At 52.9% G+C, this 27,782-nt stretch overlaps 1 protein-coding gene across 2 annotated transcripts in view; it reads left to right on the top strand.

Moving 5' to 3' along the window:
• Positions 1–27,782, top strand: part of EPB41L4A (erythrocyte membrane protein band 4.1 like 4A) — a 180,668-nt gene that overhangs the window by 135,890 nt on the left and 16,996 nt on the right. For both annotated transcript variants that reach the window (XM_055339443.1, XM_055339434.1), the window contains 6 exons: positions 5,233–5,323; positions 7,722–7,805; positions 8,592–8,702; positions 14,201–14,248; positions 15,635–15,718; positions 24,074–24,193. In XM_055339443.1, the coding sequence (XP_055195418.1) occupies positions 5,233–5,323; positions 7,722–7,805; positions 8,592–8,702; positions 14,201–14,248; positions 15,635–15,718; positions 24,074–24,193 (538 nt within the window). The remainder of the gene's footprint in view (positions 1–5,232; positions 5,324–7,721; positions 7,806–8,591; positions 8,703–14,200; positions 14,249–15,634; positions 15,719–24,073; positions 24,194–27,782) is intronic.

Here is a 27,782-nt window from a genome sequence, read left to right as displayed (position 1 = left end):
CTTTCCTTTCCTTTCCTTTCCTTTCCTTTCCTTTCCTTTCCTTTCCTTTCCTTTCCTTTCCTTTCTTTTTTTTTCAAAGATTTATTGATTTATTTTAGAGAGAGCGAGAGCACGTGCAGAGTGAGGGGAGGGGCGGAGGGAGAGGAGATGCCAAGTCCCCACGGGGTGGGCAGCCCGCCCGCACACAGGGCTCCGTCCAGGACCCTGAGGTCATGACCTGAGCTGGAGCCAGGACGCAGACGCTCGCCCACTGAGCCACCTCGCGCCCCGACAAGCCCTCCTTTTCTAAGTCGTTTCCTCATTTTGACCTTGAACGGAATTGAAGGAGGACCTGACTGTTTTGTCATCGGATAGAACATTTGAAATAATTGTAGATAATATATTGCTGCTGGACGTACAAGTCTTAGGATTTCTTTAAAGACATCGTGTTCACAACAGAATACATACGACTCTAGGTGAACAAGATTTCTCAGCCTTGAGATCTATCCAAATAAAAACAAGAATAGAATTCTTGCTCAACTGTTTGACTCAACACAGAATAATATTCCTCACTGCATATCACCACTGTTATCATTGAGAAAACAAAACTATCTCAGTCATCTCACGAAGAATCACTTTGCAAATGTCTACTTTTCACTTGTAATAATTATTTATCAGCATTACTATGCTCTTGATCTATTAATAATTGTCATGACTTAGAAGAAATTTTTAACCCCTAGAGCTTTAGGGTCATGGGAACTAAAACCTAAATTCATTTCTTTCTTTCTTTCTTTCTTTTTTTTAAACCACAGAGAGGTGAGAGAGAGTGATAAGTAAAACTTTGAGGTGTTAAACACGTATTACTCTGGGATGAATTTTTCCAAAGAGGGTGAAATCGAAATTCAAATACACGAAGAAAAGAAGAATGCCATGAAATTCCCAAATGTAAACTCATTTCTTCTATTTTTAAAGTGGGTGATTGTGGGTATCAAATTCCCATGGTATTTTATGGCGTCGGATACATTGAAGAGAGTCATGAAACAATTCCATTTTAAAGTGTCGTATTTACTATGTGCTGCAAATGACTTTCTTTGGCCTTATTTAAACCTTCTGTTTAAAAGTGAAGTATGCTTGACATACAGCGTCCTGTTGGTTTCGGGTGTACCTGTAGTGATCTGATATTTTTATACAGCATGAAACGTATAGAGTACATTTCATAACTGTGGTAAGTCTAGCTGCCATTTGTCACTATACAAAGTTGGAGCTATTTAAGTTTTGATTAAAAAAAAATGTTAGCTATCACCTTATACGCATACACCGAGGCACCACAGTATTTCAGGTTCTTGTAGTGAGTACTGGGTAAAAAGCTGAAAGGACATTAAGTTAAGGCCTCTTAGATGTGAGCTTAATTATAGAAGCAGGGAAAAAATAAGAATTTTCCCAATTGCACCTTAGCTAAATAAGCCTTTCTGAAGCAACTTTTATATACAATGATGTGTGTTTTGTATCCATCTTATGTACAATTATAATCGCAGCCAATAAAAACCCATAAAGCAGGGGTCTATCACAGTCCTCCGAAACAGAAGCAGCTTCAGGTCAGAGATGGAACTGCCCACCTGCCTGTTCCAGGTGAGATAAGTCGTTTGGCAGAAGCCGACCGGAGAAGATGCGCTGTTTGTTGCTTTAGGCCGCGTGGTGCTGTTGGAGGGGTGGGGGGATGGCAAGAGGACCGCAGGAGGACGGAGCGTGTGCGCAGGCCTCCCCCTTGGATGCTGTCCTCAGCCCTCTCGGTTGCAGCCGGCCGCTCACGGGGGCGTTGTCATCGGAAGGAAGACGGCGCCCCGCCGCCGCCATGTCCAGCAGGGCTCCAGTGACACGGGCCCATCACAAGGCCTCATTCTACTCTGAGCACCCCGGGGACTGAAGAGCTGACTTGCCAGGCCCACAAGTGCCTTTCTTGCTTCTGGACCTGGCACCCTGACCCAGGAGGACGAATGTGGTGGCTGCCTCTCAGGGTGCGTCCCTTGGTGACTCCACCAGAGGCCTTCGTTTCCGTCCAGCTCGTACTCTCCACTTGATTATTTTGGAAATGAGGAAATCCTAGGGATCCAGGAGAGGACGGGGTTGGGGAAGAAAAAATTGGAAGCTGACCAACCAGAGAAAGGATCTTTCATGTGTAGACGTGTTTTCCTAGCATCTTTCTCATCCACGCCCAATTCTTTCTAATCTGCCCTCCAGCTTTTTAGCAGAAAGCCCTGTTTGATCTTGCAGTTGACATGAAGCAGAATCCGTGTCTTAAAAGTCTGTATATTTATGGTAAAGAGGTAACCGCTTAAATTCCACCCTTGGGATTTTTGAATGCAGAACTCTTAAGAAAAGTGGGGATTTTGGGGCACCTGGGAGCCTGCGTGGGTTTAGCATCTGACTCTTGATTTCAGCTCAGGTCACGATCTTAAAGCTGTGAGATCCAGCCCTGCATCAGGCTCTAGGCAGGCGTGGAACCTGCTCAAGGCTCTCTCTCTGCCTCGGCCTCTGCCCTTCCTCCTCCTAAAAAGAACCCAAAAAACAACAAGAAAAAGTAAAACCACCAAACAGGGACCTGGTTGCCTGTTTTCAGTGAATGAGCTGAAGTCAGGCACTTGAGCTTCAGTGACTTAGCCATTGGATGCTGAAGAAGTCGTTTTTTCCAAATTTTGTCTTTCAAGATTCAGTTTTGTTTTACCTGATTTAATGAGTGGCTGTTCTGCCAAATTTTCCTATTTGACCATAATTTGTGAAATTAGGAAAATGTTATGTCAGGACCTGTTAAATTTTGTCATTTTTTCCATAGTGCCGTAAAGTCAGTGAGACCAAGGCAGAGTGACTATGTATCATCGGCGTGACAACTAGAGCTAAGCTGCATTTCCAATTACTAGCTTTTCCTTAACTCATGAATATCTTTTTTTTTTCCTGATAAATTGCACTGGGTTCGGTAATATAACCAGATCAGTTTTCCTGAAATGTAATACGTAATTGTGTTGGGAATAGTTACAATCTGTCCTGATTATTTGCCTTCAGCATCAGATCTAGTTTTTTTTTTTTTTTAAGTTTAGGTAAGAAAATGGGAATAAATGGCATGAAACTTAACCTAAACGTCTAGAATAGATAAGAGGGCTCTTAAAATGAATCATTTATGTATGATAATCCTGCTTTACTTACTGGCTCTTTGTCCTTTCCCTCATATAACCGAGTAAGACACTGTCACTTGCAAAATATGTCTTTTCTCACTTAATGTTGCATATTTATCTCCTTGCCCGGGATAATTAAATTGAAGGCATGTAAATTAAAAGCATGGGCAACATTTAAATAATACCAGAAATTGGGATCCCTGGGTGGCGCAGCGGTTTGGCGCCTGCCTTTGGCCCAGGGCGCGATCCTGGAGACCCGGGATCGAATCCCACATCGGGCTCCTGGTGCATGGAGCCTGCTTCTCCCTCTGCCTGTGTCTCTGCCTCTCTCTCTCTCTCTGTGACTATCATAAATAAATAAATTTCTTTTAAAAATAAATAAATAAATAAATAAATAAATAAATAAATAAATAAAACCAGAAATTTGGGCAGCCCCGGTGGCCCAGCGCTTTGGTGCTGCCTTTGGCCCAGGGCGTGACCCTGGAGACCCAGGATCGAGTCCCGTGTCGGGCTCCCTGCATGGAGCCTGCCTCTCCCTCTGCCTGTGTCTCTGCATCTCTCTGCCTCTGTCTCTGTCTCTGTCTCTCTCGTTGTCTGTCATGAATAAATAAAAGCTTTAAAAAAATAATAATACCAGAAATCTGGTCTGGGCTGACACGTGTCAAACTGAGAGCCACACGTTTCTTTTTTTTTTTATAATAAATTTATTTTTTATTGGTGTTCAATTTGCCAACATACAGAATAACACCCAGTGCTCGTCCCGTCAAGTGTCCCCCCCAGTGCCCTCCTCCCCCTCCACCACCCCTAGTTCGTTTCCCAGAGTTAGGAGTCTTCATGTTCTGTCTCCCTCTCTGATATTTCCCACACATTTTTTCTCCTTTCCCCTTTATTCCTTTTCACTATTTTTCATATTCCCCAAATGAATGAGAACATGCACTGTTTGTCCTTCTCCGACTGACTCACTTCACTCGGCATCACACCCTCCAGGCCCATCCACGTCGAAGCGAATGGTGGGCATTTGTCGTCCCTAAAGGCTGAGGAATATTCCAGTGCACACCTAGACCGCGGCTTCTTTATCCACGTTTCTGAGGCTCGGCTGCCACTTGAACGCAAAGTGTTTCTGTGACTGAGAATCCGCGTCCTTTGGTCGCGAGTCGCGAGTCTCGAGTCTCGCGGCGCGGGATGAGCCCAAGGGACGGGGACGGGGACGGGGACGGGGACGGGGACGGGGACGGGGACGGGGACGGCCTCCTGAGCGAGCGGCCGCTGCCCGGGGACATGGGCTCTGCGGCCGGGCCCCTGCAGAGCTGAGCGCGGGCTCGCGGCGAGGGCGCTCAGGGGGCAGCAGCGCGCACGGCGGTGGGGACGGCGCGGCCGGGCTGGGCCTCGGGGCCCGCGGTGTTGCTGGCACGGCGTCCCGGCATCCTGGGGGCGCGGCGCGGGTCCTCGGCCCGCACAGCCGTCCTGGGGGCTGCGGGCGCCCCCCGGCGGGCCAGGCCGCGTCCCCGCGCGTCCGCGCACAGGCACGGGGTCTGGGGGACCCGGTGCGGACGCGTCTGCGAACTCGCGCCGTGTGGAGCTCCCGGTCCGGCGGGCGGGCTGGGGCCGGGCGGGGTCGCCGTGCTGCGGGCGCCCCTCGTCTCACAGGGGGTCCCCGCGTGGGTTGCGTGGAGCGGACGCGCGATCCACGCTGCTCTGTGCCCCGGACGGAACGACAGTGGCCCCGTGTCCAGGCCGCCGCAAGGGGAGCAGCCGCCATAGTGCCCGGGCCGCTGCGGCTCGACTCCTGAGCGCGGGGGGCCGCGGGGTGCAGGGCGCGGGGCGCGGGCTCCTCCGGCGGGGCGGGGGCTCCTGGGGGAGGGAGGGAGGGAGGGAGGGAGGGAGGCCGCCCCTCAGGGCCGCCGTCAGAGCCCGGTGCCAGGGGCGGCGCCGCAGCTGTGTGCGGAGTGCGGGGTCTCCAGGGCCTGTGGGGAGGGGGGAGGGGGGAGGGGGGAGAGGGGCCCACCCGCTGGCGGTCGCCTGCCCTCCGAGCCACGGCTGCCCTGCGCGAGTTCACGGCTGTGCCCCCCTCCCCCCTCGCTGCTAGGACCGCAGGGCGCCTCCCGGGGGCCAGCAGACGCGGAGGACCGAGGAAGCCGAGGAGCCGGCAGGGTTCTTGCACCTTCACCAGTGAAAAGGTCAGTGGGCGCGCAGGTGGCGCAGCAGGCGCCCTTCACGCCCTCCGCGTCCCCTCAGGCCCCCTCTCACATCCCCCCTCAGATCCCTCAGGACCCCCCTCAGGCCCCCTCTCAGGTCCCCTCTCACGTCCCCTTTCACGTCCCCTTTCTGGTCCCCTCCTCAGGTCCCCTCAGGCCCCCTCTCAGGTCCCCTGTCACATCCCCTCTCTGGCCCCCCCCTCAGGTCCCCTCAGGCCCCCTCTCAGGTCCCCTCAGGTCCCCTCTCACACCCCCTCTCACGTCCCCCCTCTGGCCCCCCCCTCAGGCTCCCCTCTCAGGTACCCCGGAGGGGCCCAGGCCCAGGGGCTCCAGGCTGGCACTGAGGGCGCTGCCGGTGACCCCAAGGGCACTGGCGGCGACCCGGGGCCTCGGGGGATGCCGCCCGCTGGCGCACCCGCTGGCCCAGCCGCCCTGGCCTCCCCGGTGTCACCAGGTTGTGTCCACACATGCGTGGCCCTGGTCCCGTCAGCCACGGCAGCGCCCGTGTTTCCCCCGTCAGGCTCGGGGCAGCGCTCGGGGCAGCGCTCGGGGCCCCACGGCGGCCTCGCACTCACCGGGAGGTGAGCAGGTGACACCCCGCAGTGACCATGCTCCAAGCCAGGACTTTGGCGCTGCTGCTGTCACCCGCTCCATGCCATGGTCGGCGGCGGCATCCTCCCGGATTGGGCTGCGTGGACGGACACAGCCTGGCACCTCCTGCAGATGGTTCGGGGCGCACGGTTCCGAAGGATCCGCCTGCACTGCCCCCTGCCCGGCTCCGGGTGACCCCTTCCGGGTTCACTCACGGGCGGCCTTCGCCTTTGCGCGCCGTTTGGTGGCCCCCGGCCACCCCACTCCCAGCACAGCGGCCCATGTGTGGTGGGGGGGGGGCTCAGTCCCCCTGCTGCCGTCTGTCTGATGGGGGGTGCCCGAGGGGCCCGGGGCTCCCCACTCGGGCTCAGGGCGCAGGCGGCACCTCCGACCTCACCTGCCCCCGGTTCCCCTCTCGTCTGCTGCCCAGTGTCTCCACCCCCGTCCTCCTTTCCCTTTTCCTTTCTGAAGAAAAACACACACTTAAACACACGCTTTCTACTGCCCTGTTGCGTGTCTCCCATACTTATTACCTCTTCTTATTTCACAAGAAAGATGTTACTTGGGGTGTTTGATCTCCGAAAGGTCAAGTTTAGTCAAGTAACGCGGGTCAAAAACTAAGACGTGACCCTGCCGTATGCCAGTGTGAGGAGTCAGGGCCCTTGTCAGGTCCGTGGTTCTGTGGGCGCGTAGGAATCCCTGTACGGGTGCAGGATGCTGGGATACGGCCCGTGTGCCCCTGTGGGAAGTGGCCTCACTGCTTGCCCTCTGCCCCTTGGTCGGCTGCTGTGAAGAGCCCTGCTACGACCACATGCGAGGACAGTCCCTAGAGGATGCTTCAGAAGCCAGGGTTAGACGTGGTTGGAAAGTCCTGTCGCTCCGCCTTGTCCTCAGGCTGCAACTCCGGGGACGTGAGAGGTGATGCGCCTCCCGCCCCACCGCTGTCCCTTCCTCTGCGTCTCTCTGCGTGTCTGAAGCAGTTCGTTGGGGTCCAGTAGCAGCCTAGTCCCATTGACCTTCTAGTGCAGAAAGACGATACTGGGTCAGGAAGCAGCACTTGGAAGTCGTTCTGGTTTGGAAGATGAGCCAAGACTGGCGGGCGCTGGGGGCCCGGAAAGGTCGCCTTGGGTCGCCTGTGCAGAGCTGACCCACCTGCAGGGACTTAGGCCCGAGTCCAGAGGGACCCAGCCTCAGGAGCTGCCCTTCCGTGTCCGCGTTCTTCTCTTCCTGCCTCAACACTTGCTGTTCTTTCCTGTCCCGCACAGCGGAACTCTCTCCAGTGTTTGTTTTCTTTCTTTTTTTAGAAGATTTTATTTATGTATTCATTCATTCACTCATTCATTCATTCATTCATGAGAGACACACAGAGAGAGAGGCGGAGACACAGGCAGAAGGAGGAGCAGGCTCCATGCAGGGAGCCTGATGCGGGACTCGATCCCAGAACCCTGGGGTCACGCCCTGAGCCAAGGGCAGACACCCAACCACGGAGCCCACCGGGCTCCCCTCTCTTCAAAGTTTCTTAACAACAGATGACCTGGCTTTTGTTGACTGAAAGCAATAAAACTAGAAAAAAGAAGGTGAAGGGGAGCCCAAAAGTACTTGCTGGAAACGTGGAATGTCTTCAGGCAGCCCCTTCGTGCTCTCTGTGGAATGAGCCACGGGTATAAATAAAAACATGTTCTTAAGACATTTGTTCAACGGTTTCGTGGAAGAAGTAAACATGTGAGTTAACTTTTATTCTCTAGGTGATTTATTTACCATGTTTTTTGTTTCCTTTTTTGAATTAAAGCTTTAAGAAAGCAAAGAATGAAAACAGCCCTGATGCCCAAAGAAGCAAATCTCAGGCGCCGTGGGATGAAAATGGGCCCCAGAGGTAAGGAGCAGGGAGTGTCTCTGTAAAGGAGAGGAGAGAAGCAGGATGTGTGAGTGCCATGCGTAGGGAGTGGCATCTACATGCCTTTTGGGGGGGCAGTGCCGCCGTGGGCCGGGTGGTCAGCTCCCCACATCCTGGGCCCAGGCCCTCGGAGTCAGAGTGCCCGGGATGTACCCTGCGTGAGGCTGGGGAGGGACGCTGCCAGGCCAGGTCTCGGGCCGAGACTGTCTAGGCCTGGGCAGGACCCGTTGATGGTGACCCCGCTGCTCTAGGGCTCTAAACAGCTTCTCCTGGATAGTGGCTCCAGAAGAACATCCTCGTATGTAGTTTCTCCACGTCCACACCCGCAGACCAGTGCAGACTCGCCTTACCCGTGGTGGCGCGGGGTATGACGACTACAGACACGACATCTCAGGGCTTCGGATCCTGAGTCCTCCCCTTCACAGCCGCCTTACTTGGGCCCCCAGCTAAGCGTCCCCGATTTCTGCGTGCTTTCCTGTCACGTGGCCGGGTGATGGCACCTCAGGGCCTGCCCGTAGTGTGGAGGTGTGCCCGGAGGAGGCAGCTTTGTCACCAACGCAGATCGTCGTCATGGCCATCGTTGGTGTGCTCCGGCCATCAGGGGTCAGTGACAGGCCCGTCCCCAAAGATAACGACTCAGGATCTGATTTGCCAGACCTCACCGCCTCTTCTTTCAGTAGCTCCTCATCTCTGGCAGCAGGAACACCCGGGGGGTCTGTCCTGCCAGGCCCTGCCGTGTCACTGACCATCCCTCTTCTGCTGCAGTGGCCTCTACAACTCCCCTGGGGACCGCGTGAAATCCCCAAAGTTCCCGTCCGCACGCCACCGGAACCCGTCCTGTGGGAGCGATGACTCTGTGCAGCCGACGAGGAGGAGGTGAGCTGAACATCGCCCCTCGGTTTTGCATTTTCAGCAGGAAACCGGGTCCCGGGCACATTTTTGTGTCGAGTTATCCTCAGAATATCGTGACTGTCCTCCCAAGATCACAGATGATTTTTTTTCCGGCGGGGCGGGGGCGGTGGAGCAGGTAAAATGAGCTAGAGATCCCAAAGGACTTCTCTTTAGACAGCCTGGGTTTCAGAGAACTTCATAAAATACTGGTCGGAAAGTTGCTTTTTGTACAACAACGAAGACCGATGAGCTAAAGGTCCTGCATTACGTCTGTATCTTTAACGATGTCTGTTGTGTCGTCTGTGCAACGTGACATACGTGATACACATCTGGGTGTATATTTACATATAGAAGATGGTGACTGTCATGACCCGAGAGGACGAGCTTACAGGTGAACCTTAGCTGAGGCTTTAGCGCCCTGCTCTCCAAAAGGATGTCATACAAACTTGAGTAAAACCCCTTTGAAAACACAGGGAAATGGGTCCTGTTACATTGACCCAGCAGGTCAAGTGGTTTTCCTGGTTATATCTGCATAGACTTAAGATAACAAAAGAAAACAGTCTACGTCTAGGAGTTCTGGGTTTTCAGAAGAGCGGGTCGGGCAGCACGGCAGGTGCCAGAGAAGACCCGGAAATCCTGTGGGTGAATTCCGTCCACTCCTCCGTCCCGAGGGCTGTGCTGCCCAGGGACCTTCACGGGCCGCCGTGCATGACATTTACGGTGTCCTCAGGTGCCGTTAGCCCCCGCCCTCCTGTCCCCTCCACCCCTGTGGACACGTGCTCCCTGGTCTCTCCTGTTTCATGTTGTTTGGCTTCTGCCAGTTTCTGGAGTCTCGACCCTGGCTTTCTCAAACCGGCCCCCATGTCCCCAAGGTCCTCTGATGATGGTGCAGGACAGAGGTCGGTGACCCCATCCCCTCGTAGGTCTGAAGGGGCAGCTCCGTCTTGACCCCCCCAGACATGATAATAGTTGACACTCACCGTGTTCCAAGTGCTGAGGCACCAGAGGCAGGGAGGTGCCCCAGGGTCTGGGTGCCATCTGCCCCTGGGCTGGGGGGATCAAGGCTGTCCCTGCCTCTGGGCTGGCCCTGCCAGCGTTGCCGCAGGTACCACCCTGTTGCAAGGACTCCCGCTGCTGCCACTGGGGGCCTCTGCGCTCAGCCGTGCACAGTGGGCACCACAAGGGTGTCAGTAGCCAGACTGAGACCTGGAGGCAGGAGGAAAGGGGGCAGCTGAGCGCCTCTGGAGGTGCAGCCCCGCTGGCAAAGGGGCCTGAGAACGGGTCATCAGGATTCAGGCTTGAAGGAATAGGGGAGATGACCGATGGGTTGGGATGGGGCCAAGTACCAGTGGAGAACAGAGACTGGGCGGGGGGGCAGATACGCAGGTGACGGCCCCTCACGGTTGGATCCAGGCCTGTACGTCTGTAGAAGGCAGGGATAGTGAGTCGTTAGATAAAGGAGGCGGAGAGGTTTCCTGCTGTCTCCGTCAAGGAGTGGTCCAACTGGATGGCCCCCGACAGCCAGGCAGGCCCCTGGGAATTCCTTACAGTGACCCTGTGCGTGTGCAGAGGGGGTGTGGGCAGCGGCAGTCGCTGGGTCCAAGGGTCTGGCACTGCCTCATTACTGCTGAGTAGGTTTGTCTTTTGTCCACTAGTCTTTCGTCCCTCGTCACTAGTGTATCCTGATAGCTACCCCCAAATACAGTAACTGCACATGTTGAGCGGGTCGTCATCTTGATGTTAATATAGTTGGAAATGAATTTATCAAGTTTTGCTAAAATATACTAAAATTCACATTATTTTTTCCCCGACCTAAATGCTCAAAACGGTTTGGAGCCTGTACATTCTGAAATCTAGACGTAACGCTTCTATGTTGAGATGCTGCTGTCTGTTGCTTCCTGTGAAACACGGCAAGAGATTGTGCAGAGTGCCTACGGGACCTTGACTGCACAGTCCAGGGGAAGAGAACCTTTGTGTCCCCGTAGCCACGGAGCCGTCCATCTGCATATGTGCGTCCCTTGATGTCACGAGTTCCTGAGCATGCGTGTTTGGGGGGGCATAGCCTTCGCCCCATGCAGCAAGGAAGCGTTAATGCTCGTGCTCTGCTCATCTCCGCTGAAAGCGCCCCAAGTGCCCTGCCTGGGCAGTCTTGCTTTATCTTCTTGTATGAATCCTACAAAAGCACACATGCTTATATAACTTTTATATATTTCTGAGGGAGTTACGTGGTACTTAGGGGCGTAAGAAAAAGCTTTTGCTGAAAGCTAACAGGTGTACAGAAAAGCACGTGTGTCCCAAGAATAGCTGCTTGATGACTTTGCCACCCAAGCACCTGTACAGGCAGCACGATTGTGGGAAGATTTGTTGAGGGAAAGGCGCTCGGGGGCTGGATGCTTGCGCTGGCATCTGAGGCGGACCGGTGAAGACAGGTGCAGGAGCCAGCGCGTGCAGAGACCTGGGGATGGGAGGGAGTGGGAACGTTCACTAGAAATGCTTCTCAGGACACCTGAGCCTTGTTGAGGATTTGGGTTGTCAGACTCAGTAGGTTTTAGAAGAGGGACTGGTTGCAAGATCGCATTTGTGTTGTGTGAAGAGGAGCCTTACCGTTCTGTGGAGAAAAGGTGGAAGAAGGCTGCAGTGGAAACAGGGACCAGCCAGCGGCTGCCATGTGAGTCCTGGCAAAGGCTCATGGGAGCTTGGGCCACGGCGATGATTTCAAGGCGGGGATTTAAGGAGTTGGGTGGTGGTAAGACCCATTGGGAGGTAACAGCAATAGGACTGGGAGGTTTGAGAAGACGGGAGGAGGAGGGACTGACATCAGGAATGAAATCCAGACTTGAAGTGTGGTGCGCTGAAACGGGAACCCCTGGGGCATCACAGGCCGGGAAGGGACAGCGGTGAGTATGGTTCTGGGCATGTTGCGTCTGTGGCATCATGGAGAAGCCCACGTGCGGGATTCACAGGGACTGTTGGCTGTAAGTCTGGATATAGATTGGCTCTTGGCTAAAATGCAAATATCTCAAGGCTGTAAGTGAACCAATGAGACCACGATGAGGCTGGAGAGAGAGTATAGATGGGGTGCAAAGACCAGGCCATGACGGAGCTGGGGAAACACCAGCATTTCTTGGGCCTCCGCTGAAGACAGTTACCTTCGGAGGAAGTTACTTCCAGAGGAAATAGATGGAGAAGTTGTGGCAGTAGGAAGACTCAGGAGAGCTCCCTTCCTTCCTCACCCCTGAGCGGGAAGCCAGGTCTGGGTCTCGAGAATCGCAGCGTAAAAAACACGGATCCAAGAGAAGAGACAATGCACATACCAACTTTGCAAGGATCCTCCATGGAAGCGGTTGACACCGTGCATGGCCCTCTGTTCCAACCTCTGCAGTGAAACCGTCAGGTAATATTCTTGCACTGTCCAGAGACTCCAGGCTTTTTAATGCCTACGATGTTTTTTTTTAAGATTTTATTTATTTATTCATGATAGAGAGAGAGAGAGACAGAGACACAGGCAGATGGAGAAACAGGCTCCATGCATCAGCCTAATGCAGGACCTGATCCCAGGACTCCAGGATTGTGCCCTGGGCCAAAGGCAGGCACCAAACCACTGAGCCACCCAGGGATCCCAGTGCCTACATCTTAAATATGAAGAGAGAGCCGTAACTGCTGGGCGTTTGAACATAGCTTCTATGTTTGGGAAGACAGAGGCTGAAACACACAGCAGCAGGCATGTTGTACCCACAGGAATAGAGACGATGCAAGAAAGAAAAAATGTCTTAAAAATACAATGATCTTGAGAAAGAGAAAATCTGAAGAAGAGGCAAACAAGCAGGAATTCTTAGACTTCAAATCCCGGTGGTGGAATTTAAAATAAATCAGTAGAAGGTTTGGAAGATAAATTTAAGGAGATCACCCTTAAAGTAGAACAAAAATAAAACAGGTACATGGACGTGACGATAAACAGTGATCAAACCTGGATATCAAACATCTGAGTAATCAAATTGCTAAGAAAATGCAGATGAGGAAACCGTTAAAGACATAATACAAGAAAATATCCCAGAGCGAACGATCAAATATCGTAGAAGCACTTGGCATAGCGAGATCCATTATCATTACGTCTCAAAACATCATAGTTAGGAGAATTTTTACTACTCCGAGGAGTGAGGGAGGAGCATGAGGACAGAAGTTCATGGTGCACCGGGGTCGACGAGTCAGGAGGATGGCAGGGCTCCCTGGCAGCAGTGCCAGTGCAGACGGTGAGCGCTGCCTTCAAAACGCTGAGGGGAGACCCTCTTCAATTCAGGATTCTAAGCCCAGAAAAATGGTAATTACAGGTGCCAAAATTATTTTGGGGAGTCCCAGCTCCCAAAGAAGAAAAGATAAATAAAATACCTGCTGGGCAGACCTTCTGTGTTAGTAAGTGGAAGATGCGTTCCTCCAAACCGGGACCCGCGGTCATGAGGCCTGCAGGTACAGGCTCCGTTTGCAGAGAAGCAGCAGGAACCTCCTGGAGCTTAGAGAAGGGAGTGATGGCAGTGCCGGGGCGCAGCGGGGCTCGGGCTCGGGGCAGACAGTCTGGATGTGGGCGGGAGGGCTCGGGCGCGGGGAGAGGTCGGGGAGCTCGTCGCATACCCAGCCAGGAGGCTTTTCGCAGTTCTGAGAGTTTGGATGAAGACTTGGGGTAAGAACAAGGAAAGGCAGTGACCTACGGGTACATGGAAAAGTCGACAGTTATCTCTCAGAAAATCGTAAAACTGCAGAGGATGGAATTCCATTGTTTTTTGTTTGTTTGTTTTTTAAATTCAGTTTGCTGGCAGATAGTGTGACACCCAGTGCTTGTGCCATCACGTGCCCTCTTCGGGGCCCCTTGCCCCGAGGACTGTGGGTGTCCGTGCACTCGGCTCATCCTCAGGGATGGAGACTCCCTGGAAGCTCGGGCTCTGCACAGGGAGTCACTGTCGCCATCCCGCCCCCTGGTCCGAGCAGCAGCTGGGCTCCCCGGGTGGTCGGCCCCACCAGGAGGCCCCATCGCAGCCGCTCAGGGGTGTGGACAGAGCCACAGACCCATGTTGGGAGGCTGTGGGCTGCTGGGCTGTTGTGTGGAAGTGACTGGAGTCACAGTCGAGGGACCCGGAGGCCAGAGGGTCAGAGACGGCATCTGCACAGGCAGCAGTGACAGGTCACAGCAGGCCTGACCCAGCGGGGCTGCGGCCCAGGGATGGCGCACAGCCCACGGCTGGCTGCATGGCCCCCCCAGACACATGCGCCATCATTGATCAGCCACCTGCGGCCCCCCTGGCTCCTGGCTCCCGGAGGCCAGTTGGTGTCATGCCCCCCCCCCCCACTGGGTGTGCTGTGTGATGCACGTGGGGCCACAGATGACGCGCTGCGCACATTAACTGAAGGGAGACTCCCCTCGCTGTGCTGTCCTCAGCCCCCTGGTGGTTTCTCGTTTCCTTTAACGTCTCCGTTTACTCTGTTTATTGCAGGAAGGCCCAGAACAGTGGCGAAGACTGGGATCTAAAGCAGAGGAGGAGGTGAGAAAAATCGTAATGAGAAAAACGGGGGAGGGTCAGGGAGCGGGAGGCAGGCTAGCGCTCCTCAGACTGGAAGCAGGAGTGGGGACTTTGGTGCTTTACTGACACTTTGAGGTCAATATAAAAGAAATCCGCGTTTTTCCGATTGTGCAGGTGGTCGTCAGCCTTCCTCCGTAGCGTCCTTAGCGATTTCTCCTTCCTGCGTCCGTGTAGCCCAGGGGGCCGCGGGGGTTACCTGTCCCCGTCAGGCTGCTCGGGGGGGTGCTGCACTGGAGCCACGACCACCCTGAGGAGTAAGGGTGCTGGCTGAGCAGGGTGCCCCCCGGGGCTGCCAGGTGGCAGCGGCCTGGCCCTTCCCATCCCAGTAGGGGTGCGGCACAGTGCGGGAGCCCTGGGGCTTCCCTCTCTCAGGGTCCCCTCCCCGGGCTTGTAGGGATGGAGGTAGGGGGAGGTGGGAGGAGGTGGGAGCTCCCTCCCACACACACAGATGGTTCTGGAACGGCAGCATCCTTCCGCGTCTGTGCATCAGGAAAGCCAGTCGCAGGATGTGGTTCAGGGGAGGGAAGTGAGCTGCCCCCTGTTGGACGGCTGGTGTGGCCGCGTGTGCTACACCGGGTCGGGGCTCCGTGTGTGACAGAGCCACCGGGAGTCTGCATCTGTGTCCCTTGGGGGAGCCCGGGATGTTGGCCCTCATCTGCCATCACGGGTCACAGGCTCACTTGGGTGTGTGACCGCCTCAATGTGGGGGGTAGCTCCCGCTCCCAAGGTCGGGGTTGGGGGCTCCCCAGGTCAGGGTCACAGGCTCCCCATGTCGGGGTCAGCGGCTCCCCAGGCCAGGGTCAGGGGCTCTCCAGGTCAGGGTCGGGGGCTTCCCATGTCGGGGTCGCAGGCTCCCCAGGTTGGAGTCAGCGGGATCCCCAGGTTGGGGCCAGTGGCTCCCTAGGTCGGGGTCAGCAGCTCCCCAGGTCAGGGTCACGGGGTCCCTAGGTCAGGGTCACGGCCTCCCCAGGTTGGGGTCACAGGGCTCCCCAGGTCGGGGCCAGCGGCTCCCTAGGTCGGGGTCAGCAGCTCCCCAGGTCGAGGTCACAGGCTCCCCAGGTAGGAGTCATGGGGTCCCCAGGTCGGGTCAGTGGCTCCCCCGTTTGGGGTCACAGGGTCCCTAGGTCGGGGTCACAGGGTCCCTAGGTCAGCGTCACAGGCTCCCAGGTTGGGGTCAGCAACTCCCCAGGTCAGGGTCATGGGCTCCCCAGGTCGGCGTCACAGGCTCCCAGGTTGGGGTCACTGGTGTCACTGTAGGGCTCATCCTGATGAACTGTCGCGAGCCTCCCTGAAGTGTTTCCATTTGTCATAAACGTGGGCTTTTTCCTTTGTGTGTCCTGTGTGCAGGTCCCGTTCTCGCTGCAACACGAGCAGCGGCAGCGGCAGCGAGTCCGAGAGCTCCCACAGAGAGCACCGGAAGAAGCGACACAGGTAAGGCCTGGGCCGCGCGGGGTTCAGCCCCATTGTCTGCTCTGAGTCTGCGGGGCCTGGAGCCCGGGGTCGGGGAGCCACAGCTTGCACAACTCAGGTTCTGGTCCCGATAACGAGATGATTAAATAACTTGACAGCGAGGGTCCCTTCTTGTTAATTAAAAAGATCTGTATTTAGGGACAACGTGCAGGGAATCTGTGTAGGGATGGTAAGAATTTGACCATTTCTTGACGGATTTCTCCCTGAACCATCTTTGTGTGGGATGGTACCGTGTCGTGTCCGGCCAAAGCGGGAGACCCGTAGCATCGGGTTTCGTGGTTGCGCCTCATACGTGTACGTGAACATAGGTGTCTACGTTCATGTCCGGCACATACATGGCGACACGCAGGTGGCTCCTGCCATCAAGACCCATTCTTTAGGGCTCGGCCTTGAGAGCTTGGTATGCGACCGGCTTTAGCGATGACAACACGGCCATCAGCTCTCCGTACTCCCCAAGTATTTACTCAAGAAGCAGCGCCACGTAGGAGGGGCATGGGGGTGCCGGCTGCCTCCGTGTCTGGCTGGGGGTTTCAGCCGGAGGCACGTCTGCCGTGCCCCGCCCCCACCCCCACCCCGAGGATGTGGGGCAATGTCCTGAGACGTTTTTGATCATCCGGGTTGGGCAGGGGGCCGCTGTCGGCGTGGGTGCTGCAGAGGACAGCACCTCCTCGCCCAAGGCGTCTGGGCCGGGAGGTGTCGGCAGCCACCACCACCCCCGGGGGCAGCCTGGCCCGCTTGCTGTATTTTTCTGGGTCCTTCCCTGTCTGTAAAACGAGGTGGTCAGCTGGTGTGACCCAGGGCCCTGCGGCTGCTGCAGCCCTCGTCCTTGGCACACGCTGGGCCCTGTGGGGAGGCCTGGGCAACAGGAGCGCAGATGCCATGTAGGGGTCATCTCCTTGGGAAACGTTCTCTGTGGAGCCCAGTTAGGGGCTGGGGTCACCCCAGGCGCCCCCCGCCCAAGGCACGGTGACCTGCGGGAAGATCCCTCGGTGCCCCCTCCTCCTCTCACGGATGCCGTGCCCGCGTCAATGACACAGACAAAGCCAAGAGCGGGTAACAGATTCTCCTCCTATCTAGAAAAGTGTGACTGTAGGTAAACACGTCCTCTCCAACCTTTGGGTCCAGAGCTTTAGGGGCTACATGCATGAGGGTCCTGTTGGCTGTGTGCTCACACCTGCTCCTGTTCCACATGGTCCCTGCGGCCAGACGACCCCCTGCTCCCGTTCCACGCCATCCCTGCAGCCAGACAACCCTTGCGCCCTGTTCCACGTGGTCACTGTGACCAGACACCCCCTGCGCCCTGTTCCATGTCCCTGTGGCCAGATGCCCCCTGCTCTCGTTCCACACCATCCCTGTGGCCAGATGACCCCTGCGCCCATTCCATGCAGTCCCACAGCCAGACGACCCCTGCGTGCCCCATTCCACACGGTCCCCATGGCCGGATGACCCCTGCACCCCGTTCTATGCTGTCCCCATGGCCAGAGGACCCCTGTGCACTCCATTCCACACGGTCCCTGTGGCTGGATGGCCGCTGCGCCCCCTTCCATGCGGTACTCATGGCCGGATGACTCCTGTGCCCGGTTCCATGCCGTCCCCGCAGCCAGACGGCTCGGCCTCCTCCACTGCCTGGTGAGCCATTGATGTCTGTCTTCACACCTTCCATCCTAGTCGTTCTTCCTTTACTGTTTCTACAATCTGGACGAGTACCCTACGGTTTTCTAGGTTTACAGGTTTGAAAGGACAGTTTTTCATTTTCTTTTTTATAACGAGCTGGGAGTTGCAGCACCCTTTGCTGTCGTGACATCTAAGATGACAAAGGCTCATTCTCCCGTCGCAGCCCTGCCCGTATCTTCATCTTCATCCCTGTCCTCCTGCCTCCCTTTTATATCTTTGTCACGTTGTTTCTCGTCACTCAGTTCCTTTCTTTTTTTCTTTTCTTAGCTTTTCTCCACTCTTTCCTACTTTTTCTTGTCTTCTTTGAGTTCTGCCTCCATTTAGGAGCCAGAGAAACATCAGGAAAAACTCCCAAGGATGTGGGTCAGGGCCTCCGTTCTGTTGTGTCCTGGTATTTGACCTTGGGCAACTCTTGAAACTGCTCTTTTTATTTTTAACATTTTACTTATTTATTCATGAGAGACCGAGAGAGAGGCAGAGACACAGGCAGAGAGAGAAGCAGGCTCCACGCAGGGAGCCCGACGTGGGACTTGATCCTGGGACCCCGGGGTCATGCTCTAAACCAAAGGCAGCTGCTCAACTGCAGAGCCACCCGGGTGCCCCTTGAAACTGCTTTAGTCCTGAGCGTGCTCATCCTTTAGGTGGAGTGTACGCTGACCTCTGTTGTCTGGGGGGTCATGGTAAAGCTCACTTGAAACCTAGAAAGTGAGAGCGCTTGACAATGGAACCACGTGGTCTGACACTTGGCCTTGAAGTCGGGCCTTTTCTGGGCCTTTCCGCCCTTGACTCCACCCTTGCCAGCTCCTTCACTTTCCTGTCATCTCCTCTTCCTTGCTCCCACCTCCCTGCCTTTACAGACTTGGTTTTCTGGCCAGGCCTCCTTATTCTCTGATTCGTCAGCAGGTTCTGTTAGAGGGCTCAGGAAATTGTAGGTAAACTTCTCTGTTTCCAAGTGTAGGACTTTCTGGTAACAGGGTCTGTGGCCCCAAACATTTATACGGTGGTCGTTACGATCGAAAGAGTGAAGGATGGATGGATTCTGGGAGATGAAATTGAGCGTCCAGGTCACTGGTAGGATTAACCAGTAAAATGCTTCAGTTTTCTTTGGAGATGATTTTTTTTTTCCTTTGGAGATGATTTACGTTGCTCTGCTGATTTGTGAAGCAGTCGGTCCTACTAAGTTCATCAACTTGGGAACCTCCCAAGTACAAGGCAGTATGGAGCTAATGGGCTGTGTGAATATGCGATTATGTCCATTTTCACCAGTTAGAATTTTGGTCAGAAGGCCAGCCCATGTCCCTGGGTCTGAGCCTGTGGGCCTGGCTCTGGACGCGTCCGGGGTCTACGTCTCCACACCTCAAAGCCCCACAAGCCAAGATTTCCCTTAAAATACCTTGGGCTTAATAAACTACCCTTTACATTCAAAGAAATGAGGCTGCAAAATATCCTTTGTGCTATTGATGAAAACAGGCAGTCGGGCCACGAGTGCTCGCTGGCGAGGGCCAGTGGACTGCTAGGTCGTCAGCTTCCATAGGTTGCTAGGCTTGTGGGGCTTTGAGGTGTGGAGATCTGGGCAGGGAGGGGGAAGTTGCCCCGTACTTGGAAGCTGCGCTGCAGCCGGGGGACGGTTACAGCAGCAAGAGAAATGGGAGGCTTCAGGTGGGAGCTGGGAGCCGGCAGGAAGCAGTTGGCAGCAGGACCACTTGGGCCTCTCCCTGCGTTCATCCTGGGGCACGTGCGGCCCAACACGTGAGTTATGTACGTGGGGTTCTGTGCGTGTGTGTGCATGCATGTGTGTGCACACAATAGAACAGAGCACAGGAGGAGGGAGCCGGCGATGTGACCGTGACTTCCAGGGAAGAGCGGTGTGGCTGGTTGGTCCCCTGGCCGAGTCTTCATTTCCGGGCCGCACAGGGGACGGTGTGCGCCCTGCAACCTGGTGAGGCCGGGAGGGCCCCGGAGGCAGACCGTGCCCGCATGAGCGATGCTGTCAGCTCAGTGAGCCCCCAGCCCACTCCGTGTACCCGGAGCCCCCATACATCTGTGAGTGGGCCCATCCCCTTCCACAAAAACTCAGTGTTCCTGACGAATCCGTTGTCCCTCAAGTGTTGGTAGCGTTTCTTCCTACCTCTTAGATGTCTTTAGAATGTACATCTGAATATTGGGGTAAGAGGATTTTAAATATGAAATACGTCCCACAGTCTCTCATTTTTTTTTTTTAAGAGTGGGAAATATCAGAAAGGGAGACAGAACATGAGAGACTCCTAACTCTGGGAAATGAACAAGGGGTCGTGGAAGGGGAGGTGGGCGGGGGGTGGGGGTGACTGGGTGACAGGCACTGATGGGGGCACTTGGCGGGATGATCGCTGGGTGTTATTTTATATGTCGGCAAATTGAACACAAAAAATGAATTTATCAAAAAAAAATATAAGAGCCGTTAGGTTTCCTTGTGAGCATTCCTTGCCCCGTCCCTGTTTGAGTGGGGGCTGCGAACGAGGTGAAATCTGTGGGTCTGCAGAGGGCAGTTGCTGCAAAGCCGCAGTGTTCACCGTAGTACTGATTGCAAGGGCTCCTGATTTCCACTTGAATAAGTCCGATCAACAATTAGGTATTGAATGCGGATGATTGAGGGCTTGCAGGGTATAACCAGAGTTGACAGAGATGACGCTAGGAGTACAGAGCTGCAGCCACCAAGCAGTGCTGTCTGATTACTGAGCGAGGGCATCACAGGCCACAAAATCAAGAAAACGGACTTTGAAGGGAATTTGCACCAGAGGTAGCGCATCTTTGTAGGGAGAGCATAAGTAATAAGTGGAAGAGACAGAAACAATTTTAAGGGCAAATGAGAATAATGTATCGACAGTGTGGGTAAGTTGGGAAAAGCAAATGAATTTCTTGCTCGCTGGTCTTCAGGGAGGAGGTCGACAGATGCCTGGAACCAACGTAAATTTCCCCAGGGAAGAAAAATTACTGAAAAAATAGATGAAAATTGATTTATAGCAGGTGATCCAGGAATGAACGAGTAGATGAGAAACACAGGTCCACAGTCACTTGGGACCCGCTGGCTTACTGTGAGCGGTGGAGTGGTCGATGAAGCAGTCGTCTGCACCGTTGTGCTGGAGCTGAACGGGAGAGGTGGTTTTCAGTGTGTCGCACTGGCTTGGAGGTAAAATATAAATAGAGAAAACATAGAGGTGTTTGCTTTATTATTTAAACTCAGTCAACCGGGGATCCCTGGGTGGCGCAGCGGTTTGGCGCCTGCCTTTGGCCCAGGGCGCGATCCTGGAGACCCGGGATCGAATCCCACGTCGGGCTCCCGGTGCATGGAGCCTGCTTCTCCCTCTGCCTGTCTCTCTGCCTCTCTCTCTCTCTCTGCGTGACTATCATAAATAAATAAAAATTAAAAAAAAATAAATTCAGTCAACCAACATACAGTACATCATTCATTTCAGATGACTCAGTGATTCAGCGGTTGTATAACACGCAGTGCTCATCATGTCACGTGTCCTCCTTAAGAGAAAACATAGGTTGTTGGTTTTTGGTTTTGAGATTTCATTTATTCATGAGAGTCACAGGGAGAGAGGCAGAGACCCAGGCAGAGGGAGAAGCAAGCAGGCTCCATGCAGGAGCCCAATGCAGGACTTGATCCCAGGATCCCGGGGTCACGCCTTGGGCTGAAGGCAGATGCTCAACCCCTGAGCTGCCCGGGGAACAGCCCTTGAGGTTCACTTTAAATGCAACATTTGGAAATGAGCACATCCCCGCTGTAACCGGCAGCGGACTCCTTTTTCCCCCCTTGACGTTCTCATGCCTACTTGTCCTATGACATTTTGACTTGTTAGAAGGTATTAATGTTGGTGTGTTGGTGTTTTCATCCTTCAGAATGTCAGTCCCTACATCACAATCAAAGTGCAGCAGGAGAGGTGCTAACAAGCAGCTCTGGCTCTCCCACCCCTGGGGATAGGGACACGCAGCACAGCTGGTATGGGGGCACCCTGTGCTTAACGGTCCATGTTTCTCTCAGCATAGGATAGTCACTGCTGCTTCCTGAGGCTTGAGCACGGTCGTGTTCATTTGTCCCTTCTGCACCCAGCACCTGTGTCTTCTTTGGGGAGTGACTGATGGAATCACAGGGCCCTAATCCGTGGGGAGTGACTGATGGGGTCCCAGGGCCCTAACCTGCAGGGAGCGACCGAAGGGGTCCCAGGGCCCTAACCCACCAAGAGTGACCGATGGGGTCCCAGGCCCCTAAACCCACGGGGAGCGACTGACAGGGTCCCAGGGCCCTAACCCCATGGGGGGCGACTGAAGGGGTCCCAGGGCCCTAACCCACGGGGAGCAGCTGAAGGGGTCCCAGGGCCCTAACCCACCAAGAGTGACCGATGGGGTCCCAGGGCCCTAAACCCAGGGGGAGCGACCGAAGGAGTCCCAGGGCCCTACCTCGCAGGAAGTGACTGAAGGGGTCCCAGGGCCCTAAACCCGGGAGGAGTGACCAAAGGGGTCCCAGGGCCCTAATCCACGGGGAGTGACCGACGGGGTCCCAGGGCCCTGAACCCGGGGGGAGTGACCAACAGGGTCCCAGGGCCCTAAACCCAGGAGGAGTGACCGACGGGGTCCCAGGGCCCTAACCCGCGGTTCTGGCTGCAGAAACACGCGCATGCACATGGGGCAGCTTCCAGTGCAACCGCTTGTTTGGGGGAAGGACGAGTCACTGGGACCTCATGGCATCCGTGTCCTGGCACCACACCTGCTCCCGGTGCCCCAGCCCATGGCGTGGACTTGCCTTCCCGGCCCTCCATGCATGCCACGGGCTGCGGGCTGACTCCGTGAGGCGCTGGGCCGTGGGTCCAGGTGTTCGCGCCACAGCCTCTGGGAGATGAAAGCTTCAGTGAGAAAATAGCTCGAAGGGCTCGGACGGTGCTACAGAGAGGTTCACCCAGCAGCTGCTGTTCATTTTACTAGGATGTGCATCGCGTTGCGTTCAGGGTACGCGTGGAGGGGCGTCTGCAGCCCACCCAGAGCCACGGCCGCTCCAGGGGCACCTGTTCTGAGCACAGGTGTCTGCAGCCTTGTCTGCCCTTTGCGCTTCAGTTCTGAAGCGGTCGTGCTCCCGTTGTCGGTCGGTGCCGATGCCCTCGTGGCTCCAGGCTGCTTGCTCACCCCGGAGGGTGGCCCCCTGAGGGGCTCGCGTGGGTCAGAGGTTAAATGTTCAAGCAGCAGGTGTTTGGTTTCCACAAGCGATGCTCCTGGCTCACAGCCGCCTGGTGTGTCCCCTTCGGCCGGGCCTCCAGCGGGCGCCTTCCCTGGTCCTCCGGAACGCCTGGCCCCGCTGCTCACGGTGGGAGCCGCTGTCGCACGCTCCAGGGACCCCAGCACTGGGCCCCGACGGCACCGTGACACTCAGACTGGGGCGTCGGTACCCAAGAACTGGAAGAGGTCACTTTAAAAGCCCAAATCTGTAGGTTACCCGTAGAAATGAGCGGCTCTGGAAACATTGTCCGGTGAGGTCACACAGCAGTCCCTGCCTTCCATCCCTGAGCCCAGCGGGCCTGGCAGCGTGCACCACTGTTGGCTTCCTTACTTCTGCTCTTCCTTCTTAAATATGGGAATTATAGGGGCGCCCGGGCGGCTCAGCGGTTGAGTGACTATCTTGGGCTCAGGGTGTGACCCCAGGGTTCCAGGATTGAGTCCCCGCATCGGGCTCCCCCCAGGAAGCCTGCTTCTCCCTCTGCCTGGGTCTCTGCCTCTTTCTGTGTCTCTCATGAATAAATAAATAAAATATTTTTTAAAAATGGGAATTTATGGGAGGGATCAGTCAGTTCGGCATTGGACTGTTGAGTTCCGCTCACGTCATGACCTCAGGGTGGTGACCCCGGGCACAGAGCCTGTGCAGAATTCTCTCTCACCCCCCTGCTCCTTCTCCCCACCCCTTTCTCAAAAAAAGGGGGATTATATATGGCACCTGTTGTCCACGAAAACTCTGACAATTACTGTGAATTCTTAAGAACATTTCAAGTAAGATTATTTACTGTTACTTTGATCAGTATGTTTTTTTTTGATCAGTATGTTTTAAAAGACTTAGTTTCATGATTTAAGATCAACCTTGTAGCAGACTTAACTATGTTTTAAATGAGTTTATTGTTGGACATGCCTATTCTTAGAAAATTGTAAGCCAAAGATAAAAAAAAGCCTGAAACTAGTATCTACTTCTGTGTTTTTGTGTTAATATTCTAGTACACGTATGTATGCGTGTGTATACCTGCTAGGGATATATTAATACAGTTAATACATTCTAGCTTCGGTTCTGAAGCGGTCGTGCTCCCGTTGTCGGTCGGTGCCGATGCCCTCGTGGCTCCAGGCTGCTTGCTCACCCCGGAGGTGATGATACCCTAGCAGGGATATATTAATACAGTTAATACATTCTAGCTTTAAGTGATTTTAATAAAATTGCTTCTTAAATAATTTTCAGTTTCTTAATCGCTTTTCAATAACTTATTTAATAATTTCTTAACTTTTTAAATTTTTTATTCATGTATTTTTTTTGATGACTTCTTAACTTTTAAAAGCAAGTTTAGGATGAGCTGAAAAATAGAGCACCGCATGTGCGAATGTTAACTTGAGATGAACGGTCTTGTCTTTCAGAATTCGGCAGGAGAACGATATGGTTGATTCAGCACCTCAGTGGGAAGCTGTATTAAGGAGACAAAAGGAAAAAACTCAGGCAGACCCCAACAACAGACGATCCAGACACAGATCTCGCTCGTAGGTGGACTCTTTTTATACTTTTATTTCAAAACAACACTTGCTGGAAGCAGCATGCAGATCCTAGGGCATACTGGGCTGTCTCTTGGAGGTCTCCCAAAGTGGTTTTCATTCCACCGTGATTATCCCGTCGTCAGTCATATTTACCATCCCGTGTTTGTGACGTTCATTAACCGCACCTGAAGCCGTAGACATTGGAGTGTGGCCAAAACAAAATGTCAGGAGCAAGGCTGTCAAGACCAGGTTGGGTTTTGTTTTCAAACAAAGCGTACATTCAGGCAAGTAGGAACGGTCTTTGTTCTGGAGCCTGGCTGTTGGCAAAAAATACCTGATGCTTCTCTCAATATGAGTCTGTAGAATTCTCTAAAGTCTTGTTGGAGATTGAACCAGATGTGAGTATCTTCCTATTAAATTGCCATTTGTGAGCAGTAGGCAGCGAGTGATTCATTACACCCCGGTGTTGGGATTCGCCTGCACCTTCTGTTGCTAGGCAATGCCATGTTGAGCACAATTACCCCATTGTGATGAGATTGCCAGTCCCCCCAATTAATTTTCTTTTGAGCTGATAAAATTTTTAGGTTTTTTTTTTAATGTGTGCATCATCCAGATTTAGACACCCCCGTCCCCACGCCCCTTCCCAGAGCATACCTTTTATGTCTGAGATGGGACTAACTACCCATAGCATTGTGACCCTAGGTGGTTAGAGGTCTGGTGTGGCTCAGGGTGTTCGACAGGGTGGTGGGAGGATGCCCAGGGGTGGATGCAGAGATGAACTGTAGGTAGGTGGGGGTAGGGGATGGGGCCCCGGGGAGCCAGGCAACAGGGTGTCAGTTGAGGTCAGGAGGCCAGGAGAGGGCTAGAGGACATGTCCCAGAGCCTGGTGTGGCTTTAAGGGAGGCTTCTCAGTCTTAGACGTCCACTTTCTTAGTTGAAGTTATCCTAGTGTGTGTTTCTGCCTTTATCGGTAGCAGGTCATTGGGAGGTGTGATGTCTGTTTCCTTTCTAACAGTGTCACGGTGTACCACACCCTTAGAGATGTATCTGTTGCTTCATGAAGTCTTTGTTCTGGAGCCTGATGAGAACCTACAGTTTGAAGCAGAAGTGGATACATTTCCCTTTGTCTTGAATACCGCACTTTGAGAGGTTTAGGGCTGGGAGGATCAAGACCTCAGGGTTGACAGTTTGACCAAAAGGCACAGAATCCCAGGATCAGGACGTAGCACACCCATGGGTGAATCTTGCACTTTGACTTTTCCGTCACGGGATCTTCTTCTACGAGGGACTTGTGATTTGTGAGGCTCGGTGACCTGACATTAAATCTTAAAAACAGCATTTAGTTTTTCTGATAATTCCTAAAGCATTCTAAACTCCATTAAATACCAGTAATAAATTTCATTTATTAGAAAGGGAAAATAAAATTGAGGAAAAAGTTTTATATATAAATGTTGAAGAAGGGATCCCTGGGTGGCGCAGTGGTTTGGCGCCTGCCTTTGGCCTAGGGCGCGATCCTGGAGACCCGGGATCGAATCCCACGTCGGGCTCCCGGTGCATGGAGCCTGCTTCTCCCTCTGCCTCTTTCTCTCTCTCTCTCTCTCTCTGTGACTATCATAAATAAATAAAAATAAAAAAAAAATGTTGAAGAAGTAAAAAAAAAAAAATTCCCGGAGGCAATGTGCAAAATTTGATATGATGATACCACTATTTCTGTACCCGTTCTCCTCTTGGTGGACATATGGATGGTTTCCACTCTTTGCTGTTGTGTTAGAAGTTTCTACAATGTTCTGTCCAAGTATATCTGCCGCGTATGCACTCTTGTGCCCCGGGATAAATACCTGAGTGGAACTGCTGGGTTAGAGGTATTTCTAGCACACTAAGTGTAATAATGAACTACCAAAATGCTTTCCAAGGAGGCTGTATCATTTTACACGCCCACTGGCGATGGACACGAGTTCTCATTCTGCCCCATTCTTGCAAATAGTTAGTTCTATCTTATTTAATTTGTCCCAAGTTAGTCTACTTGGCTTGAAGTGCTGTCCCGTTTTGGTTTCAGTGAGCATTTCCCTGATGACTAATGATGTTAACCAGTGCTTTTTGGTTATTCACGTATCTTCCTTTTTAAAGTGTTTAGTTTTTGACCATTGTACTTGAATTGTGTTTTTTTTTTAATTATTATTTATTTGTAGGGTTCTTTATGTAGTCTGGATAGAAGTTCTTTTTCAGAGATGTGTATACTGTGTATTTCTAAGTGTTGTTTTTCCTTTTCATGCACTTAATATTGTTTTTGGATAAGCAGACATTTTAAATTTTGATGAAGACCAGGATATCACTTTGTTTTCATTTATAGTTAGGGCTTTTTTACATCTTAAGGAATATTTGCCTACCCCAAGGTCACAAAGATGTTCCCTTACCCTTTTTTAGCAGGTTTATAGATTTTGCTTTTTATTTATGTCTGCCATCCCTCTAGGGTTCGTTGTTCAGTAGGTATGAGCGAGAGGTAGATATTGAGAAGTGTTTTCCAGGTAGCTTGTGCAGTATTCCAGGTCCGTTTGTTTAAAAGACTATCTTCATTGAAATGCCTTTGGGCCTCTGTTAAAAATCAATTGACTGCTTAGATGTGGGCCGGTTTTATTTCATTGATCTATTTGTCTATTCCTAAGCTACCATGTTGTCTTGGTTACTGGAGCTTTATAGTAGGACTTGAATCAGGCAGTGTAAATTCGCCAGTGTTGTTTTTTTTTTCTTTTTCTTTTTTTTTTTTTAAGATTGCTTTGGCTATTTTAGGTCTTCTGCAGTTCTATGGGAATTTTTGAATCAGCTTGTTGTATTTTACCAAAAATAATTGAACTCTACACCTAAAACTAGCGACGGACTATATGTTTGCCAATAGAATTTAAATAAAAGATTTTATTCCCCCCCCCCAAAAAAAAAAGACTTTAGGCATATGTTGAATCTATAGCTCAGTTTGGAGAAAATTCTTAACCATTTATTTAAGCCTCTTAACATCTTTCAGCAATGTTCCTTGGATTTCAGTACAGAGTTTACTGCATTTGTGTTTTGTTACATTTAATCCTAACTGCTTAATATATTTGTTTAAAGATTTTACTTATTTATTCATGAGACACACAGAGAGAGGCAGAGACACAGGCAGAGGAAGAAGCAGGCTTCATGCAAGAAGCCTGATGTGGGACTCGGTCCCAGGACCCCGGGGTCACACCCTGGGCCTAAGGCAGATGCTCAACCGCTGGGCCACCCAGGCGCCCCTTAATATTTTTAATAGCACTGAACTGTACTTTAAAAATGTTATTTTCCAATTGTTGGTTAGTCGATGGAAACACAGATTATTTCTTATGTTACTATTGTATCTTGCTACCCTGCAATCTTGTTAAATTGATTTCATATCTCCGGAAGCTTTTTAAAATTTTTTCTTAGGATTTTTCACACTTACAATCCTGTTATTTGTGACCAGAGACCACTCTCCACTATTTCTAATCTCCTTTTTTCTTATTTATATTTTTTCCTCTAATGCACTGGCTAGATCTTCCAGTTCAGTGTTGAATTATGGTGTTGAACACAGGGGGTAAGAACAAAG

This window comes from Nyctereutes procyonoides, unplaced genomic scaffold (genome assembly GCF_905146905.1).
Source record: "Nyctereutes procyonoides isolate TBG_1078 unplaced genomic scaffold, NYPRO_anot_genome, whole genome shotgun sequence".
Lineage (NCBI taxonomy): Eukaryota > Metazoa > Chordata > Mammalia > Carnivora > Canidae > Nyctereutes > Nyctereutes procyonoides.
This window is presented reverse-complemented; position numbering and strand designations above follow the sequence as displayed.